Source organism: Lycium barbarum, chromosome 4 (assembly GCF_019175385.1).
Source record: "Lycium barbarum isolate Lr01 chromosome 4, ASM1917538v2, whole genome shotgun sequence".
NCBI classification, from domain to species: Eukaryota; Viridiplantae; Streptophyta; class Magnoliopsida; order Solanales; family Solanaceae; genus Lycium; species Lycium barbarum.
Window position 1 is genome coordinate 5053030 of NC_083340.1, and position 21480 is coordinate 5074509.

The 21480-nt window shown below is 33.0% G+C and overlaps 3 protein-coding genes, 1 long non-coding RNA gene and 1 pseudogene across 4 annotated transcripts; 2 read left to right on the forward strand and 3 right to left on the reverse strand.

Moving 5' to 3' along the window:
* Window positions 1-3295: 3295 nt before the first annotated feature.
* LOC132634938 (osmotin-like protein) lies at window positions 3296-4284 on the forward strand. Its single transcript, XM_060351124.1, has one exon. It carries the CDS (start codon window positions 3333-3335, stop codon window positions 4095-4097), a length of 765 nt encoding a protein of 254 aa, XP_060207107.1. The 5' UTR covers window positions 3296-3332; the 3' UTR covers window positions 4098-4284.
* A 2755-nt stretch (window positions 4285-7039) lies between these two features.
* Window positions 7040-7965, reverse strand: LOC132634939 (osmotin-like protein OSML81). Its single transcript, XM_060351125.1, has one exon. It carries the CDS (start codon window positions 7920-7922, stop codon window positions 7182-7184), a length of 741 nt encoding a protein of 246 aa, XP_060207108.1. The 5' UTR covers window positions 7923-7965; the 3' UTR covers window positions 7040-7181.
* A 1641-nt stretch (window positions 7966-9606) lies between these two features.
* Window positions 9607-13817, forward strand: LOC132634940 (proteinase inhibitor I-B-like). The gene is made up of 3 exons (XM_060351126.1): window positions 9607-9763; window positions 9874-9966; window positions 13440-13817. The coding sequence occupies exons 1-3, from the start codon at window positions 9628-9630 to the stop codon at window positions 13640-13642; spliced, it is 432 nt and encodes a 143-aa protein (XP_060207109.1). The 5' UTR covers window positions 9607-9627; the 3' UTR covers window positions 13643-13817.
* Window positions 10576-19852, reverse strand: LOC132634942 (uncharacterized). The gene is made up of 5 exons (XR_009580364.1): window positions 19241-19852; window positions 12488-12593; window positions 11861-11959; window positions 11089-11191; window positions 10576-10881 (listed from the first exon to the last, which is right to left on the reverse strand). It is a non-coding gene; the product is annotated as an uncharacterized LOC132634942 (long non-coding RNA).
* Window positions 14901-16174, reverse strand: LOC132636771 (protein P21-like; annotated as a pseudogene).
* Window positions 19853-21480: the final 1628 nt, after the last annotated feature.

Sequence of the window (21480 nt, forward strand, 5' to 3'; positions counted from 1 at the left end):
CTGAACTTAGAAATTTCTTAATTTGAATTTTTTTTTTTTAAGGATTTTTATTGGTTAAAGTTATTGTTTTTTAATTATTCAAGTGTAAAAAAAAATCCGAGTTAATTGAAAGTTGCAAAATTGCGATTAGCGAGTATTTATTGGTTTAAGTGCACATTTATAGTCTCATGTATATGCGTTTGCCTTATTTTTGCATTTTAAAAAAAATATTTTGTGATATATTTAGGGCTTGTTTGGCCATGAAAATTGTGAGTGTTTGAAAAATATAGTTTTTGTTTTCAAAACAATTGAAAAACTTAAAAAATACACTTTGAGTAAGTTTAAGTGTCTATCTGGTCACCTTATAAGTTTATATGCCTATCTTACAAAACATGCCAAGTTTAAAGGTCCATCTAGATATTAAGCCAAATATCAATTATCACCCACTAAACAATGTGCTACCACTTTAAACAATGTGCCTTCTTTTGGTTAGGCATGAAGTCATGATGGCCAGCTCAAATGGTTTTGCATGAATAATGTTGCCCACCTGACCTTTTTTATGTTTTAATTTAATCCCTCCTAATCCTAATGTGTCCCACCTTGCATGATGGTGATACGATATTGACAAACTTATCGTGTGCCCAACTTACAAAAGATTAGGAGTATATTCTTAGACCCAATGTAGATTGGGATAGTTGGATATGGGCTGTAGCTCAATAGGTTGTGGACAATTCGCATATTTTGGGGTGGTCTTTAATTTTTGGTCAGTAAATTGGTGGTCTTTAATTTTTGGTTTTCGCCTAATACCATGAGGTTTGGGGTTCGAATCCCGGCTTAGTAAAAAAAAAAAATTGCAAGGCAGAGTTTTATAGCAAAGTTAGGCCTATTCGAACAAAAGTTAAGCCTCATGCAGAATTTTGAATGCAAAACTCTACCGTCAAAGTTAGGCCTCAGACATAATTTTGCAAGCCAAAGTTAGGCCTCAGGCATAGTTTTGTAAGCCATCAGGCATAGTTTGCATAAACCTCTGCCTTGCAATTTTTTTTTTTTTTGTCTGAGCAGGGATTCAAACCCGGAACCCATGAATTTTTAGGCAAAAGGAAAAAATTAAAGATTTGAAATTTAAGGGATAAAAATTAAATACCAGTGCTTTTGAAGGGCAATCCGCACAAAAAAAAACATTAGGGAAAAGGACACCAAAAGACTTCGAGGAAATAGATAAGACAAACTTCACCTCTTCTCTAAAAAAAGTTGTCCCTTTCACTCTTTAAGCTGATCTCTAAATTAATAGCTTGAAAAGTCAAAAGAGGGTTTTACTTTCAACTAGATTCACGCCTAAGTAAGAAATTCAACATTATTCTTGGATTTTGATCGATGCTATTTTTTTTTGGGGAATTGACAGATCAATAATCAAGAGATATTCAAACAGTAATTTCACCTTTCGTATTCGTTGTCTTCTTCACAAAATGATGTCGAGTTGGACTAGTTGATCTCTTAATATATACAATTAATTACTTCTCAAATAACTTCCAAATTCTCTTTATAAAAAATAAAATCCTGCTTTTGGCCTCATAGTCTAGGTAGCTTTCGATGTTCAGTTTTTACAGCAACCACGAGGCATTTTTCTCTCAAAGTCCCACCATTAGAGAAGACGTGTATCATGGGCTTATTAAAAAAAACAAAAAGATTTAAAGCTCTTTATCCATATTATTTAAAGTATAAGATCATCTTATCTAAAAACTTAAATTGTTAGAGATGACATACTTTATTTATTTAATTATGCCTTCAACATTATCTGAGTCTGATTTTTTCTATAGATTATAATTAGCTCGTAATTTTTTTTTTTTAATAATGAGTGGTGGTGCCGGTACTGACACTGAGACTCGAGCACAGGACTTCTACCTACTCAACTACCGTGTTGACTTATGTGATCATCCATCTAAAGACTTAAGCTGTAAAAAGAGCACTTTTTTTAAAACTTAATTATATCTTAAGCACATTTCAGAAAAAACATGGGAAGATGATCAGGTTACGACAATTGAAGTTTCTTGAACAACCAAACTGACAGAAGGATAGCTCGCGCCTACTTAGAGTAGATGGAGATTTTCGGATGAAAAAGCGGCACTCAACATGACCTATTAACCAAAATCATGAACAAAGTCATACCATGTTCTCGAGAGAATATGGCGATGATTCATGATTGCCATGAATGCTGCCCCCAGTACGTGTACAAGTTGAAAGCCATTTTCTTCTCGCACTCTACAACAGACACTTGTCAAAAAAAAATTTGCAACAAAAATAACGTTAGAATATCCCACTCGCTAGTCACCTCTACGCCACCCCATTTGCTTAATTTTTTTTTTAACTGTAGATGCATAATCGTTTTCTATTAATTATCAACTAGATATATGCCTTGAATTAATGGTGGGACTTGGGGGGAAAAAGTCCTCTCAAGTCTCAATTAAGAGATCTGTTATAAATAATTAAACATAAGAAGCCAGTAGATATATAAGACAAAAGAAAACAATATTTTTCTAAACAAGGGGAAAGCAAATGTCTGTAAATAAATTATTAATCCTACAAATTAGTAATTCATCAATTTAAAGTTCTTTTATTTATGAAAACTTGATCAACTAAAAATGAAGAGCATGTAATTAGGCTAAATACTTATTCCCATTCGGTGTTTATCAAACTAAGTACTTTAAATTTAGTAGTCCAACATTAGAGTGACAATTAGTCTTTAGCCACCAGAATTACATGTGGAATGAGTGAACCCGGTCTAGTACAAATTTAATCAAAAGTAAGGCTCAGAAGAAGAGAGGGCTCCTCTTTTATATATATATATATATATATATATATATATATATATATATATATATATATATATATATATATATATATATATATATATATATATATATATATATATATCATGTATTTATTGGTTTGCTATAAATATAAATATAGATACATGCGAATATCAATATGACCAGTGTGAACAAAACATATTACTTGTAGGCTGTATATAATATTGGCGGCTTTTCGTTTCAAGTGGAGATATTTTCGCTACAAAGTTTGCTCGTGAGCATTATCAGATTATCACCAAATAAATTATTTTGCTTCTATATATGTACATTGTTCATAATAATATTGTCAGGCCCTTTCATTTAGCCGCCTAGCAATCTACCTTTGCAAAAGCATCTTTAAAGATTATTTATATATATATATATTAATAAATCAAGTGTCATTATTAAAATGCTTAATGTCCATAGTGCAAAAAGCCGCCATACCCCTATATATTCCCCTAACTCAAATTTCAATATATCCAACACTCAAATCTTCTTCTTACTAAAATGTCCACTAAAATGAGTCACTTGACAACTTGTTTAGTGTTCTTGCTTCTTGCCTTTGTGACTTATACTTATGCTTCCGGCGTATTTGAGGTCCATAACAATTGCCCATACACCGTCTGGGCGGCAGCAACCCCCATAGGCGGTGGCAAACGTCTTGAGAGAGGTCAAAGTTGGTGGTTCTGGGCCCCACCAGGTACTAAAATGGCACGTATATGGGGCCGTACTAATTGCAACTTCGATGGTGCTGGTAGAGGTTCGTGTCAGACTGGTGATTGTGGTGGTGTCCTGGAATGTAAAGGATGGGGTAAACCACCAAATACCTTGGCCGAATACGCCTTGAACCAATTCAGCAACCTAGATTTCTGGGACATTTCTGTAATTGATGGATTCAACATTCCCATGTCTTTTGGACCAACTAAGCCTGGGCCTGGAAAATGTCACGGAATTCAATGTACTGCCAATATAAACGGTGAATGCCCTGGTCAACTTAGGGTACCTGGAGGATGTAACAACCCTTGTACCACATTTGGAGGACAACAATATTGTTGCACCCAGGGTCCATGTGGTCCTACAGAGTTGTCAAGATGGTTCAAACAAAGATGCCCCGATGCCTATAGTTATCCTCAAGATGATCCTACAAGCACATTTACTTGCCAGAGTTGGACTACAGATTACAAGGTTATGTTCTGTCCTTATGGCGCTACTCACAATGAAACAACAAATTTTCCATTGGAGATGCCTACAAGTACTCTTGAAGTGGCTTAATTAAGTAGATTCATAAGAGGAGCCATCTCTTTCTTGTTTATTAGCTTGAATTTGGTCATTATTTGTCTTTGTATTCCCATGCACATTTCTTTTAATTTGGTTTCTTGAGGTGGCTAAGATCTGAATAACCATCGATCAATCGATCACATATAGTACTTTGTCCCGCACATGGTGTCTTTAATTTTCACTCAAGAGCGCATTTGGAGTATCATTTTATTTTGTCTTTTTAATCGTAATTATTAAAGTCTTAAACCTTAGACCCAAAAAAGGAATGAAAAAAATAGTCTTGATTACATTCTACAGTACCCTGACCTGAAAATAATAAAATTGCAGGTAGGGACAAGATAAAACTATTACTTCAGGAGATCTCGTGACATGTCATAATAAGTTAAGAGATGAAAATATTTTTTTATAGGCAGCTTTTAGAATATTTTCAAACCCTCAATGTCCGGTATCTATTCCAGGATGGACTAACTCAAATTCGCGTTGGGAAAATCTCACTTGAGGGTGAAGTGCTCCTTTCGAAAAGAGTATATTCAATAAAAAATAAAAATAAATATTTATCATTCCAATGTATTTCAGCACGTCATGATGCATGCTCCATGACTTCTATACAACTACTCCTGAAAATAATAAGCAAAGTCCTTGACATAGTAGTATTTATCTACTTATCCTCATCTTGAATATTGATTGATTTTTTTGTTTGCAAATGACAGATAAATATCAAGAGGTATTCAAATAGTTTCACCCGCCCCTTTCTTATTCTTAAAAATCGTTTCGTATTCGAAATCCACCAAATAACTCAAATTCATGTTGCATAAACCTTATATAGAGGTAATATTCTGTACCAAAAATTTCACAATTCTACTTCATTGTCTTCTATATAAATGCCGTTGAGTTGGACTTATTCTCTAACTACGATGTATTAGTTCATTAGTTATTTCCAAATTATCTTTAGAAAAAGAATGTGGTTTCGACCTTATAGTCTAGCTAGTGGCGTTCGATGTTCGATTATTGATAGTACACAAGAGGCTTTTTTTTCCTCCCAAGTCTCCACTAGAACACATATATAACAAGTGGACATATTAATTAATAGAAAAAAATATGCCAAGTGGATAATTAAATGAATACTTAATGTGCATCTACAGTCAAAAGTCAAGAAAATGGGGTTAAGGATATAGGTGGGTGCGGCCTTTACGTTGCTTGGTGGTTCATTAATTATTGATTACTATATTTTCAAAAGAATATTCTTTTCTGAAGTAATTCTGTTGTTTCATCTTAATATGTACAAGATTAAGTCATTTCATTCCATCAATTTATGTTGGGCGAAATCAATCATTAGTTCAGTTGGGGTAAACACTTATCAATCCGTATATACATCAAATCAATAAATATATGTCATGAATTAAAATATACATAATTATTTAATCATGATTAATTAAAATATTTAACCACTTTATTAAACTAACTAATTATAATAAGTTGTATTGATTTGATGTGAATCCTCGATGGCAATAAATATTTACTATTGATTTGGTGTAAAGTAAAGAATGAGCGTAGTGATTCTCTCATAGCCAATGAGGCATTGACACAATAATATAATGGAACAGAGACAAATATTACTCGGTCGTTTCAATTTTATGTGGCATAATTTAATTAAAGATGAAGTTTAAAAAAGAAAGAAACATTTATGAAATTTGTGATCTTAAATATGTCTTGAGATTTTTGTACCTCTAAAAGCATATTGTTAGAGGTAAAAAGTGAAATTTCTGATCTTAAATATGTCATGAGATTAAGAACATATCGTTATAGGTAAAAAGCGAAGTTTTTACACGGAGGTCAAAAATTTATTAAGTGAGAATTGATCCCTAATCCTATAGGTAAATAACTCAACTTTCAACCAAGTGCACCATTTAACATTTTTGTAACATGGGTTCCAGCAGATAATATTATACTAATTTTAGAAATATATACATAAAATACCTAATTTCACGGAGAGACTATGGGTTCACGTGCTCCAAAATTAGTACCTAAAATCGCCCCTGTTTTACACACACATATATTCATTTCTTTTTTGATAGATTAATAAAGAAATAGTGCAATAATATACACTGAAATGAATAATATTATTCCCTCCATTTCAATTTATATGAACCTATTTGACTGGGCACGACATTTAAGAAAGAGGGAAGACTTTTGAAACTTGTGGTTCAAAATAAGCCTTGAAAATTTGTGTAGCTGTAAATCATTCATAAAGTGAATTTATTTTCAAATTAGGAAAGAGATCATTCATTTTGGCATAGATTAAAAAGAAAATATATTCAAATAAATTGAAACAGAACAACGGAGTATTAATCTTTTTCCTATTGTGTAATTTGCTTAATTTCAGGAGTTTGCTGCATAGAATTCAAGTAGCACGTGCAGCATGTCCCATTCAGTTAGTTCTTACTTAAAAATGTTCTAATAGCCGCCTATAAATAAATATTTTCAACTATCGAATATTGACCTTAAATTAAAGTGCTCCTACTACTTTATCTTATCCCTACCATTTTATATTCTCAACATCCGGGTCCTGCTCTAGAATGTATTTATAACTACTGTTATTTTATCTGTCTGTTCCCGATAATTAATTCTCATTGACAACGTCTAATAAGAAGCATCGAGTTAATAGTAATAAATCGCGTTTGACGATAATTAATTCTCATTGACAACGTCTAATAAGAAGCATCGAGTTAATAGTAATAAATCGCGTTTGAAGAGGCTTATTTACAGAACAACGTGAAATAATATTCTAGGCGATAAATTTAATTAATAGAAGTTAAAAGCAAAAACTTCACCTTTACCATAATTAGCCAGGACATTATCAATACTTTTTTGTTGGTTTATTGATCTAAGGCTTAAGACTTCACTAAAAGTTAAAAAGAAAAACAACATAAAAACAATTATCCAAATGCACTGTCGATTTCATAAAAATCAAGACAAAAGTACATGTGATGATGTGACTCTTATTCAGGTCTTAGGCTTATTACGGCAAATATCACTTGACCACTTCAAGCAACATAAACAGAGTATAGAAACTCAAATTTACTTAGCCACTTCATCACTTCCAGGCATCTCCAAGGGGAAATTTGGGCCAGTAACACCATTAGGACAAAAGACAACCCTATAATTTGTACTACCGCTAGGGCAAGTAAAAGTGCTTGAAGGATCATCTTGTGGGTAGCTATAGGCATCAGGGCATCTTTTCTTGAAAAATTTTGACTCGTTTGTAGGACCGCATGGACCTTGGGTGCAACAATATTTTTGTCCTCCGAAAGTGGTACAAGGGTTGTTGCATCCTCCAGGAACCTTAAGGGCACGAGGGCATTCACCATTTATATTAGCCGTGCAATGAATTGCGTGACATTTCCCACCACTAGGGTTGGTCGGGGCAAAAGTCATGGGAATGTTGAATCCATCAACTAAAGAAATGTCCCAGAAATCTAGGTTGCTGAACTGGTCCAAGGCGTATTCGGCCAAGGTGTTTGGGGGTTTACCCCACCCAGTGCACTGTAGGACCCCACCGCAATCACCGGTCTGGCACGAACCCCTACCTGCAGCATTAAAGTTACATCCGGTTCGGCCCCATATACGTGCCATCTTAGTGCCCCTCGGGGCATTGATCACCCAAGTCTGGCCCCGATTGAGACGTCGACCACCACCTATCGGGGTCGATGCTGCCCAGACTGTGTACGGACAGTTATTTCGGACCTCGATAGTGGCAGCATGAGTATAAGTCACAAAAGCAAGGAGGAAGAAAACAAAAGAAGATCTCAAGTTGGCCATGTTTGTGGACAATTTTTTTTAACAAGTTGTTGGATATAGTGACAACTTATTTGATGGTTTATATAGGGGTATGGCGGCTTTTGGTAACATGAACATTAATCCATGTATATCAATATCAGACTTGACTAAGTAAACGAATAATATTAAAATATGCTTGGTTAAAGGTTGAGGTGGCAAAATGTATAAGAGCCGCCTAATAATAAATTATTTTATGAATATAGAAGTCAATTATGTTTGGTGATAACGCTTACCTATTACTATAAGCTATGTAACGTGATGACGGGACTTTTTCTCGAAACTAAATAAAAAGAAGCAACCCTTTTTTTATTTCATGGCCAAAATTTTCTTCCATACTTACCTATGCCATTTTTCTTTCATCTTGTTTAAGTTTCAAACGCCTTATTTATTTTACCGATTATTCAGGAAGTATTTAGGCTACTACTAAAGTTCAAAGTATATAAATAAAGATTTATGTCAAATTTGAGGGACATCGATATATTTAATTAACTCTTCATATAGTTTAGGAGTATTATCAATAAATCGAATAGTCACCGATGCCGTTCCTGTCCGTAAGAGGTTTGTGTGTGTATATATTTGATAAAAACATATCACGATCAAGTAATTTAATGATGTGAAAATATGTATTGATTAATATTAGTGAAATTAGAAAAAATTATCGGCAAATATAAGTCATGCATTCATTGATTTAATATAGCACCGATACGAATAAGTTGGTGCCATTCTTTATTATATGTATGTACACCTTTTATTTATAAAGAAAAGGAGAAAAACATACTTGTAGCGGAAACAAAACAATAGTTCTCAGTTTTTCTCTTCTTTACTTCTTAGCGGGCTGCCTGAGCACAAGCATGGGGCGAAGTCCAAAATGAAAAACATTGGCATGATATAGGATCATTAATGCCACTATTTTGTGTAGGTCTTTAATTTCTGTCCCTCATGCCATACGACTTTTTTGCGAGACATAATTTTATATTTTCATATCATAATAACTCATAAGTTATGCTGCGCATGACAAGAACTTATGTCCTACTAAGCATAAATTCGATTGCTAAAGGATAAAAATTAAGTACTAACTCATTTGAAGGACAAAAAGTGCAATTTCTTCCATGGTATACCTATCTAATTCGGATTGTGCTTTGAAATCTCACTTTGGGGGAGGGGGTTGTAAAGAACTCCTATTCCATTTTCAAAATTTGAACCTGAGACCTCTAATTAAACTAAATATATATAAAAAAAAATCAATCCCACACAACCTTTAGTGGTGTTTCGAGAAAACTGCGATAACACAATAAAAATTTCTGGCTCTCCCTATATCTTGTACTGTCTCCTATTTGTGCTAATAATAATATTAATTAATTAGTTCTCGTGTTACTTGGTCGTAAATAGGGATCATTTGCTTCTATGTTTTTTTTTTTTGTTGCTAGATCTACATGAAATATATATACAATTCAATTTTCGAAACAACTTTTCAGTGTAGTATTAAAAGAACCCCAATTGACGCAAAAGTCAAAAAAATAAAAATAAAAAGTGGGGACCCCAGGTGGAAGGGGCTAATCGAACAATCGTCAAGTTTATCATCAACATTAAAATAATCTTACTTATGGCTGCTTTTAGATAAACAAGTGGCTCTTACGTATATAATTGATGCAAAAAATATCTCCTATAAATATCCCTGTAAAACCAAATGAATCCAACACTTGTAACAAATAAACACAGTTTATTCATCAGTTTCGATTCTTTAAAGCAAGTAGAATTGAATGGAGGCAAAAAGTCTATGGTGAAGTTAGCTCACCTGGTTGCTCTCTTGCTTCTTGCATCATGTAATTAGCCATTTTCCACTCTCATGCCTACATTTATTTCTATTTTTTTTCTTTTACATGTATTTCTATTTATTGAAAAACTTAATTATGCATAATTATTCTATGTACAGGCTTGCAACCTCTCATTGCTCGAGATTTGGAAGTCGACATGAGTGATGAATTTAATATCTTGCAACTTGATGTGTCTCAGTCCTTTTGCCCAGGTTTGTTTTTACCTTTCATGCATAGGTCAAATATTATTTTTATTTATATGTATTAAATTTTGAATACCCTTAACGAAAATATACACTTCTAAAAAAACAGAGATTTTTGACCAAAAATTTCGACCACACGAGGTCGAAAAAGCCTTTATTTCGACCAATGGTCGAAAAAATTATTTTTATATTAAATTATATTTAACTTTTTCGACTACGTGTGGTCGAAAACATTATTTATATTTAAATATAAAAAGAAAATAAAAATTCATGTGGCCAAATTGTAAATTGGGCCAAGAATTTCGACCACATGTGGTCGAAATAGAATTTTTCTGGGTACAATTTCGACCTCATGTGGTCGAAATTGTGAAATATCTAGGCTGATTTTCGACCACATCGAAAATCTGGAATATTTTTCCAGCATTTGCCTGCTTTTGGCAGCCCGTCTGCCAATTTCCAAATAGTCAAATTCATCAACCAAAACAGCCATCCAATTCATCAACAATGCAACACAACAACCATAAACAATGTTCAAACACTAGAACACTTAAACATTGTCCATTCAAACACTTATAAACAATCAAATTCAACCTCAAAGTACTTAAAATTAAAACTACATTCAAACACTTAAACATCATAAACTACATTCAAACACTTAAACATCATAAACATCATTCAAACACTTAAACATTATAAACTTAAAAGTACTTCTAATTCGAACTAAAACTACATTCAAACCCTTAAAGATAATATACATATCCATTTAAACATATCCATCATAAACTATTAATTTGGGCTTGCATACCAACATCCGAGCCTTCGAGGAATTAAGTGTTCTTGTTAGCTGAGCAACTTGATGCTCCATAGCTTCATACTCCGTAGGATCAACTGCGCCATCATCAGCAACATCTATGCTTTCAAGGGCTGACGGGTATAAAGGTGGCATCCAGACCAATTTAATTTTGATCAAGAATGAAAATAATATAGCAGAGTTTTATCATTGATCAAGAATAAAAATAATCTATTAACAGGAAAAGAGAAAGGATGTGATAAGTGACTACAAGATGAATATGGAACTTCTTTTCCAAATACTTATTATAAATTATCCAAAGAAGAAGGATTTCTGTTTACCTTTTTTGCAACAGTTTTTGTGTCTTTCTTTCCCTTGAAAAGTTTGTCCGGCAATAAGTGAAAAAAAATGCCTGAATGGTCCAAGACAGGCAAAGCCAAAAAGCTGCATGTAACTATGTTAGCAGCCAATAACAATTCCAGAAAGCAACTTATATATGCTAAGCAAAGGAATATATTCGAAGCATACATGATTCTGATACTAAGTGTCATTTTAGAAGTCTTGTCATAACACTACAACTGTAGTAAGCCTTTGCAGCTCATAATCAAATCATTTCAACAAAAATTTATTTGCCGAGGTTATAGATTCTTATTTTTCAATATTCAACATCAATATACTTAAATCATACTCTCCAAAACCGGCAAAGGGTTCATCAGACCATCAACATTATGCGTGGCAAAAGAAGTCATCAAGCTTTTATGATCAAATTATGCCGAAATATACTAGAAGTTTTCTCTTGAGTGAATTAATTTCAGAACAGTCTGTAGAAAATTTGAGTAAATTATGAGATGAACATTGATGACAATCCTATCAGTATATATTGACTGGGTGTCTTTTGTAGGGAATCATATGGGTGTAAGCTTTCGACATTTTTTATACGTCTTGTAGATAGAGTTTCTCCCACAATGAAGTTAAGAAAATTGAACACATGTGACAAAGCTTTCTGATTTCCACAACACACAAAAAAAAAAAAAAGGGGGGGGGGGGGGGGGGGGGGTGGGGGGGGGGAAGAAGCGCACATGAATGTTTAAAAGGAAGCTATGAAAACAGTACCACTTTCAGAAGAAGGCGTCTAATTTGAAGTCTCTTAATGCCAGTAATCTTCTGAGACACTATATCACTGACCGCTGACAAAAATGCAGCTGTTATCGCCTACAATTATAAATAGCAAAATTTAGAAACTACAAAATTAAAACCGTTGTACCAATCAAGCTAAAAGCTTTAAACACAACACACCCGCATCAACTTGGATCAACTACTTCTCAGTCCCCAACTAGTTAAAGTCAACTATGCTATATTCGTTCTGTTCAATTCAGGTCCATTAACCCCTACCCCCACCCGCCCACCCCCCAACATAGCCGGTGATGTGATGAACCTCTTATTCATTATGCCTAACGCCAATATAAGGCATCCGAATTCATCATAGTTAAACAATCTATGTTTTATAAAGGTGGCATCCAGACCAATTTAATTTCAATATTTCATTCAATTTCAATTCAAAACCCTAAAAAAATTACATGATATAAACCCTAGAACAACTATTAGGATTTAAAAAAAGGTTATCAAATCTATTAAATATAGAAGGTAATGCAACTAACCACATGGTATTGAAATACATGCTTGAGAACTAGTTCAATTTGGGGCTTGTGTTCATAAGATTGAAAAAGAAAAAAAAAATACCTGAGCTTGTCGAAAACGGCGGTGGCGTCTGGTTGGAATTTTCGACTGCTGGTCAGAAACGGCGGTGGCGTGCGGCGCTGAGCATATAAGGAGGTGGGGTGGTGGACTGCGTAGAGAGGAGAGGGAGGAGGAATTAAGGAGAGAGAAAGAGAAGGAGAAAAATAAAAAGAAAGTGACCCGATGGGGTCTAAATCTATTTGAATTTTCGACCACATGTGGTCGAAAATAATTAAGTCATATTTGACTTAATTATTTCGATCACTTGTAGTCGAAATTAGTTTTTTTTTTCAATTAATTATTTTATATTTATATAATTTAATTATGTATAAAATATTTTTTTCCCATTTATTATTTGTACAAAAATTAATTTCAACCACACGTAGTCGAAATTCACTTTTCCAGTTACAAAATCGACCCAGTGTGGTCGAAATCCTATAAAAAAATTAATAAAAATTAAATTGTGCAAATTTCGACCACCTGTGGTCGATTTTTTTCCGACCAAAATTGTGGTCGAAATTTTTTGGTCGAAAATGCCCCTTTTTTAGTAGTGATAAAAGATTGAACCTAAGTTAGAGTTTTATGTTTGACATCAAGATCGGGTCGTTTCTTCTATTTTTTTTTCCTTTGAAGGAAATGAAGGGGAAAAATAAGAATTATGACGACAATAGCGTGACATTAAATTTATGAAAATCAAGATCAAGATATATATGAAAAAAGTAAGAGCATCTATATTACAGCAGTAGTTTTAACATAACCCTTCATAAGTTCATATTGTTTGATGATTTAGAATGAAAAAAAAAAAATATCTTCAACGGTCAAAAGCGCAATTCATTTAGTTCCGTTGGTTAAGTTTATATATAGTCCATATTAATGTTTCTTATGTTTTTTTTCTTCACCATATAATCATAATCTATCTCTTATCTCCCTTTCTCATTATATGTATAAATTACAGGAGTGACAAAGGAACAATGGCCAGAACTTCTTGGGACACCAGCTAAGTTTGCTATGCAAATAATTCAGCAGGAAAATCCAAAATTAACCAATGTTCTAACCGTACTGAATGGTACTCCAGTCACAGAAGATTTAAGATGTAATCGAGTTCGTCTTTTTGTTAATGTGTTGGACTTTGTTGTACAAATTCCCCAAGTTGGTTAAAGGGAGAAATTACTCACCTGCAACATCGGATATTTATACAAAAAAAATATTGTTTACATCAAGTTTTATGTATTAGGTGTTGCAGCCCAGAAAATAAATTGGAGCCGTATGGTTATGTCTCTATGTACTCCACGACTTCTTGATAAATAAATGATAAATGTGGCTTTTAATTTCAGTATATCATCCTGCCTCTTTTTTTCTCTTTTAATTTAAGAAGTAAATCATAGTTGTTTGTTTCTTTTCATTCTCTGGAGGACATACATACGGGCGGACATACATTATCCTAAACAGTGTCACGGGACAATATTGTTTTGTCTATTTTTTTGTTTTTTAACTAAATATGTATATACAGATTATAAATAAAATAAAAATATTGTTTATAAATATAAAAATGACATTGCTTATTATTAGTGATTTATTCCTTTGTTCATTTTTTCAAATAAACACTGCTTAAAAAATTATGTGCTACACAGGATATTTCTGAGCTGGTAGTATGAAGATTTTAGACAACTACGGAAACTGGATTTTGAATCAATTATCTGCTCATATTGTGCAACAATTAAATTTAAAAGAATTATTTACAGAGCCCAGACCATAAATCGTTTTTTTTTTCTTTCCATTAATTAACTATTCTTTGTTTAACATTTTTCATCTTCTGCCTTTAGTAGTATTCAAGTAAATAGGTCCTCCAGGAAGTAAAGGTAATTCACTAGTTTCAAATTCAATTGACAAAGGTAAATAAATGCAGAAAAAAGCCAAATATAAACAAGTTGATCATTTGAGTATGACAGAGCAAATCAGAAAGCGTCGAAAGCTAAAGTTATCACCTGATATATAAAGAGTGCATTTGGATTGACTTATTTTAAGTGCTTATTGGCTTTTAAGCTTTTTTTTAGTTTTTGTGGTGTTTGGCAAATATAAAAAGTGTTTAGAAACACTTATTTTTAAACAAGAAAAGTACAAAAATAATCCAAAAACCAAAAGTTAGATATTCTCAACATATGACTTTTAGATTTTAGCTTATAACCTAATTTTAAAAAGTCAATCCAAACATCTTCATAGTACTACAGTAAATTAAAGTAAATGGCACACGATAAACAATATATATATAATATTTCATTATGAAACATATGTGTATACATTACACACGCATAGGAACTTATTATCACATTAAGACATAGTTTAACAAGATTTATTATAAGTACACTTATTTTGGTAATTTTTCATACCATTTGTAGCAAAATATGCTTCTTGGCATTTATGCGCAAAAAACCACTCTATAGTTGGTTCCTCCACGACAAGTAAAAGTGCTAGTTTGATCATCCTTAGGGTAACTATAAGCATCACAACACCTATCCTTAAAGAACCTCGAAAATTCTGTTGGGCCACAATATCCAAAATTACAACTATATTGATCAGTCTTGAAAACGGTAAAAGGATTGTGACATCCTCCAGGAACTCTTTGGAGCCGTTTGGACATGAGATGAAATCATGAGATGAAATCGTGAGATGAAATCATGTTTGGACATACAATTTGAATTTCTCAAGTTGCAGTTTTTTTTATAAACATAAAAACCCCACAAGTTGTGAAAACCATCAAAATTTTCCCAATTCTTATACAATTTTACCAAATGAGTAAATCATAATTTATAATAAAATCAATACGCTACTAGAATGTCTTTCTAAAAAATGCAACATCAATTGATCAAACTTTAGTTCAATAAAAAGGAAAATTTAACATGAATAGTAATGTAACTACTCTTTAATATAATCCTCCCACATGGTACGACCAATCTCTTCACGTCGAGCATGCATTTCCCGGTTGGTAAACATGATCGGTAAATATATCTACCAATTTATGGGGTTTTTTTTACAAAATATAAACGTGTGGGTCAAATTTTACATTGATATTGTTTGAAATCATGATTTCAAATCCCAAATCATGCCTTTTTGGATGATTTGGGATTTCATCTCATGAGATGAAATCAGAGATGAAATGGCATGTCCAAACGCTGATTTCATCTCATGATGAGATCGCATGTCCAAATGCCTACTTAGTTCATTTGGGCATTGCCCATTAATATCAGCAGAGCACCTAATGCCACAAGCGCACCCATTAAATGTAGGGCTAAATTCCATCGGCACGTTGAATCCATCAACAAGAGAAATATCGAAAAAATCAAGATTACTCTATTGGTTTAGGGCATAGTTGGCCAAAGAATTTGGGGGTTGCCCACAAGATTGGCCCCGGAGGATACCGTTGCAATCTCTAGTTTGACACATACCTCGGCCCGAACCATCGAAATTGCAACCGGTTCGGGCCCAAATACGGGCTTTTGACGTCCCAGCTGGAACGTTAATTGTCCAAGTCTGGCCAGGGTTGAGCTGGAGACCACTATCCACTAGCGCGGACACAGCCCAAACAGTGTAAGGACAATTGTTTCAAATGTCGAATATTGCTGCCTCAGAGTGAGTGAAGAAGAGGAGATGAGCAATGAGAAGAGAAGGGAAAATGAACTTGAAAATGCTCATTTCTTTTTGTGAAAATGGGTACTTAGTCTTTCAAACTAAGGGTTTAGTGTGGTGATAAAAAAATGGGTCTGTTAGCTATTTATAGAGAAGAACTTGGGGCAATGTGCTAAAACATTTACATATTGGAGTAGAAATAGATGGTCATAGTGGAAGTAGCAAATGCTTGCGGATCTAACTAGTCTTCGTCAATGCACAACCTAGTTAGCGTTGTAAGCAATTAATATTTTAAAGCATGTTTTTGTTAGCTGATTGTAAATAGTTTATAAGTATCAACTATTGAAATTATTTTTATAAATAAGTCTAAATAAAAATGTTGAAAACTGACAATAAACAGTTGATGTGTCTGGTAAAAAAATATTGATAAACTGTTCTTTTGGCAAAATGACTAAAAATAACTTTAAAAGGTACATATGTAAGGAAAATGATGAATGATTATGGAAAGGAAATGCGTTTAAAAGGTATTTTGAGAATTAGAAAAAAAAAAAAAATAGTATATGTTTTCGTCAAACGAAAAGTGTTTATAAGTTTAAAACCATAGCTTTTAGCTGATTTTGGATTATAAGTACTTTGAATGTTTGTTGTTGTAAGTACTTTGGATGTTTACCAAATACATAAACTAAAAGTTTCTTACAAATTCATTTAAATAGCTTATAAGCTTAACCAAACACCATCTTAAACTTTTTACAAGAATATATATATATATTATTGGCTTAAAACTCCCAGTACATAAATTGTGGAAATTTGTGAGTCTTCCAACGAAGAATGAAATGACTCGCATGATAATGGTTATATACTGTCTGTTTAGACTAATTTGAATTACCAAACTACAAAATTACTACTACCAAAGTTTCTGGAGATTGTGGGGTTTCAAACTTAAATAGAAGACTCTGCCAGTGAATATAACTGGACTCTTAGTTACTGTTAATTTCTTGTGATTTATTTCCGGATCTTCTGTAGTACTTAGAATAAAATATTAACTAAAAAATATTTGTAGTGAATCATAAAACTGATATGCCCTCGCATTCTAAGCTTGTTGCTAGGAATGAATATAGTTAGGTTGACAGAGGAAGGGGATGTTGGCTCATAGGCAACAAATTGTGATGGTACAACAAAAGATTTTCCTTCTATCCTATGTTCACTAATATATCTATCTAGATTTTTCTCAGACATGCAAACAAATCAAAAATACATTAATTGCTGATCATAAAAAAAGATAGAGAAATTAGAGATATGATATTGTAGTAAATTTGACCGAAATGTAAAAGATAAAAAAATTGTGTATATGCATACAAATATGTATATTTACTCCTATTAACTCCACAACTCTCCATGTCACCATTCCAAATTTATTTCATTCAAAACCGATTCTGATGTTGCATGGACACATAACTAAACGAAGCAGTATCTAGAAGTCTAATTTGATGTCCATATTCAATAATGAACGGAAGAACATAGAGGGGCAAGATACTAAATAATTTTTCCTTAGCTTTTATAGTTCTAATATAATTTAATAGGATCTCTTGAGTTATTTTATGTACAATGTACATCATGAAGCAGTACCTAGTTTTCATTTCTGCAGATCTCTCGTGTTATTCTATTCCTATGAAAAAGAATCATATTACCTTTTGTAATGAACTACAAAATCAAATATGTGGGCGCACATTACTCTAGCTTATCATTAACTAGTGAATTTTGTCACACCCCTTTTTTCGCCCCCGCACGATAAACGCACAAAAGGTTTATTGTTGAAGGGTTTTTCCAATTGAAGTGACGGTTTTGAATAGGGACTATTTACTTACAGAGTCGCCACTTGAAATTGAGTTTTGGTGTTCCAAGTCACCTTATGAATCCCTAATCAAAAGGAAATGACTCTTTTATTATGGTCCGCGAAAACAGAAGACCGGGTAAGGAATTCTGTTGATTGGGGAGAAGGTGTTAGGCATTCCCCGAGTCCCGTGGTTCTAGCACGGTCGCTTTATCAACTTATACTTGGCTTAAAACAATTTTGGATATATTGTGTTTTCGAGCCTTGGTTTGCTCGTACTTTTTATTGTTGAAATTTTATTAGTCTTAACTCAGATGCGTAACCGCATTCTCAATCGAAACAAGATTAATTATTAAAATGACATTGGCCAAGGTGCGTAACCGCATCCTTGAGTTGTTTAAGCGTCTCGAAAATAAGACGCGTAACCGCATTCTCAATCGAAACAAGGTTAATTATTAAAACGACATTGGCCAAGGTGCGTAACCGCATCCTTGAGCTGTTGAAGCGTCTCGAAATAAGATGCGTAACCGCATTCTTAATCGAAACAAACGTCTTGAAAAGTGCCTAAAGCTCATCTAGCATTAAAGACAATTATTTGTCTCTAAAATCCGAGACTAGTCATTTTTTTCACTCTTTGACAACGGGTTTTGAATAAATTCGCAACTCATCTCGCTCCCTTACAATTGGTTTTACCACTCTTTTCTTTTATACTTGACAACGGGATTTGAATTTATTCGCGTCTCATCTCGCTGATTTCACACTAGTATTTACTTAGTTACGCCTTGAAAATTAATCTAGGCCCAATCTATTTATCAGAACAATTCAAGCAATTCTCGTATGGCTCAATATCGTATGGTCAGCTACCAGAAACAAAAGCTCAAAAGAACATTACTGCAAAACTAGATCTATGCTAACTTTATTATAAAGGTCCAAACTTTATATCAAAATAAGTACTTATTATTCTCTTGAAAATATGCCTAAAATAACCAACTTAAACTCTACTAGAGATGATCACTAAAGCAATTCAATTGTGCATGGTAACATATAAAATCCAACTCTGCCCATTAATTCCCTCAATCAAACAAAGACAACTTTAGACCAACTCACGTAACCATTCTTTGACATTAATTGTTTTCTCATCATTTGAGTGCACTAACTTAAACATGATAATACAACTATCAGCTGGTAATTTTCAAATGTAAAAATACATGTTAAGTAATCCCCACACTAAGACGAATGGAAACAATCAATACGGCAAACATCATTAATTATCAAAATGAAATGGGAAACAAAGAATGAACCTGGAACAAAGCCGAGATATTCTTGTGAAATGGGGTTAATAATAAACCATTGTGAATACAGCAAAGTCAAGCTCGTTTGAAATCTTTTAACATGGTTTCTTCAATAGCACAAGATTTACTAGAACACTAAAGCCAACGAACTGAAACCCCTCGACCGAGAAACTCGACGCATCCAAACTTGAATAACAAACCCCTAATCCTAACAGATCTTAATGGTGAGTTCGGTGGTAAAACGCCGGAGCTCCGATCAACTTATGGTGGAGCTACGTCTATGGAGCTTTGTTCATTTGGTGTTAATGGAGTTGTTGGTTTTTTAACGTGAAGGAAGGAGCTGAAATGATTTCGGAAGAAAAGAAATAACTATGGCATCAACTCCCAGCTAGCTACTAAGGGTAGTAGAATCAACAAGCTCCATCGTTTTTCTATCAAAGGAAAGCTAGCAGCTTGGTGTAGATTCTACGTGTTAGCTACTAGGTGTATTGCGGCTGATGATGTATCTGGCTGCTCTTAGTGGATGAAAGAGACGATTGAAGATATGGTGGTTTTTTCAATGAAAAAAAAAAAACTACTGTAGGCTACTGATTAGTATGTTCATCGAATTAGGTGTGGCGGCTGAATATGATATCTAGGTTTCTCTTTTCTAGGGTTCTGTCCAATTTATAATATGTAGGTAGGTGTGAAAAATGATGAAAAAGTTTTTTGGGTTCATGGGTCTTGGAATGGTGCAGATGGATTTTTATAATGTAAAGGAAATTTGTTTTTTTTATTCTTTTAGGAAAAAATATATATCTATAAAGGATGCATGTGGCATGTGTGTGTAGGTGAGGTATTTAAAATTGAGTGGTCCCCACCCCTTTTCCTTTTATCTGTTCTTATGCGTGAAATAACATATGATTAACAAATGAGGACATAAAATACACTATTCCTACTAAATTAAAATAGCAAGATTAAAATATGTACTTACTCTATATTTATTTATTAAAACTTTTAACTTGGAAATTAAACTAAAAATAGATAACACATTTTCGGACATTTTTTTTTCCTTTTGTACTAATAAAAATAAAACGAAACTAAACATATATCATAAACTGTGACTCTATTTTTTGTGATTTTCGAATATTCAAATAAGACCTACTAAACAAAAATAAAACCAAATAAAATGTCCAAACTATATTTAAAGGAAAATTTAGACACTAGAAGCTGAAACACCCCAGGGAGGGTCAAAAATCACGTGTTTACAAATTTGTCTACGCTTTGCGCGGTCATAAAAGACACCATGCATACATACATACATAATGGGCAGCCCGATACACTAAGCTCTGTTATGCGCGAGGTCCGGAGAAGGGCCTGACCACAATAACATAAATAGGAAGTACTTTCAATAATATGGTGAAAAATTTCTTACTACAAACAATATGACATTTTAGAAGATATCCATAAAAGCGTACAGACGGTCCGACTTTTATAAATGGACTATATTTATAATATGAATTTACAACATCTAATGCTCAAGAAGGGCGATAGTCTTGACTAAAATGATTATACCTAATTGCAATAAAGTCTTACAATGCCTTTATTTATAGGACTACAATGTGGAATACTAGATAATGCCATGAACATGACTAATAAAACTTGTGGGAGTAATGAAATAAAAACCATTAAATTTTTACATTAAAGAATAAATGAATGAGGAAATAGTAATTGATATATTTTTCCTTGTACAATAAAAAATAGAGAAGTATGAGAAATTGTCAAAAAAATAAATAAAAAAAAAGGATATAAAAATATTAATTATCTTTTTGATTTCTTAAAACGTTCAAGTTTGAAAAAAAAAATATTTTCCCTTTCTATATAAATAACGAAGTCTTTATCTAATATGTAACTAATATATGTGTATCTACGTCAGAGTTTTTAAATTAATTTTTAGAGTTTCTCCTTACATAAAAAGAATGTAAAATAAAAAAATACAACAACAAAAAAAAATTACACCCACTTGGCCATCTCTATATAAATATCCAAACGTACAATTCAACCAAAAAAATTACATACTTTACGACAATCAGAAATTCATTTAAAAATCAAACTAAAGAGAAATCATAAAGAGCACATATGAAAAAATAAATAAAGAAGAAATTAATATAGCATACACATTGTTCACATACACATCGTTCTTAGGAACTTAATCATAAAAAAGTAGAAAAGGAAAAATACAGAATCAATGCATAATTTTTCAAGCTCTC

Coding starts and splice junctions, on each gene's coding strand:
- LOC132634939 (XM_060351125.1), bottom strand. CDS start 7,922: ATGGCCAACTTGAGATCTTCTTTTGTTTTCTTCCTCCTTGCTTTTGTG.
- LOC132634938 (XM_060351124.1), top strand. CDS start 3,333: ATGTCCACTAAAATGAGTCACTTGACAACTTGTTTAGTGTTCTTGCTT.
- LOC132634940 (XM_060351126.1), top strand. CDS start 9,628: ATGAATCCAACACTTGTAACAAATAAACACAGTTTATTCATCAGTTTC. Junction 9,764..9,873: donor TCTCTTGCTTCTTGCATCAT/GTAATTAGCCAT, acceptor TTCTATGTACAG/GCTTGCAACCTCTCATTGCT. Junction 9,967..13,439: donor GTCTCAGTCCTTTTGCCCAG/GTTTGTTTTTAC, acceptor TATAAATTACAG/GAGTGACAAAGGAACAATGG.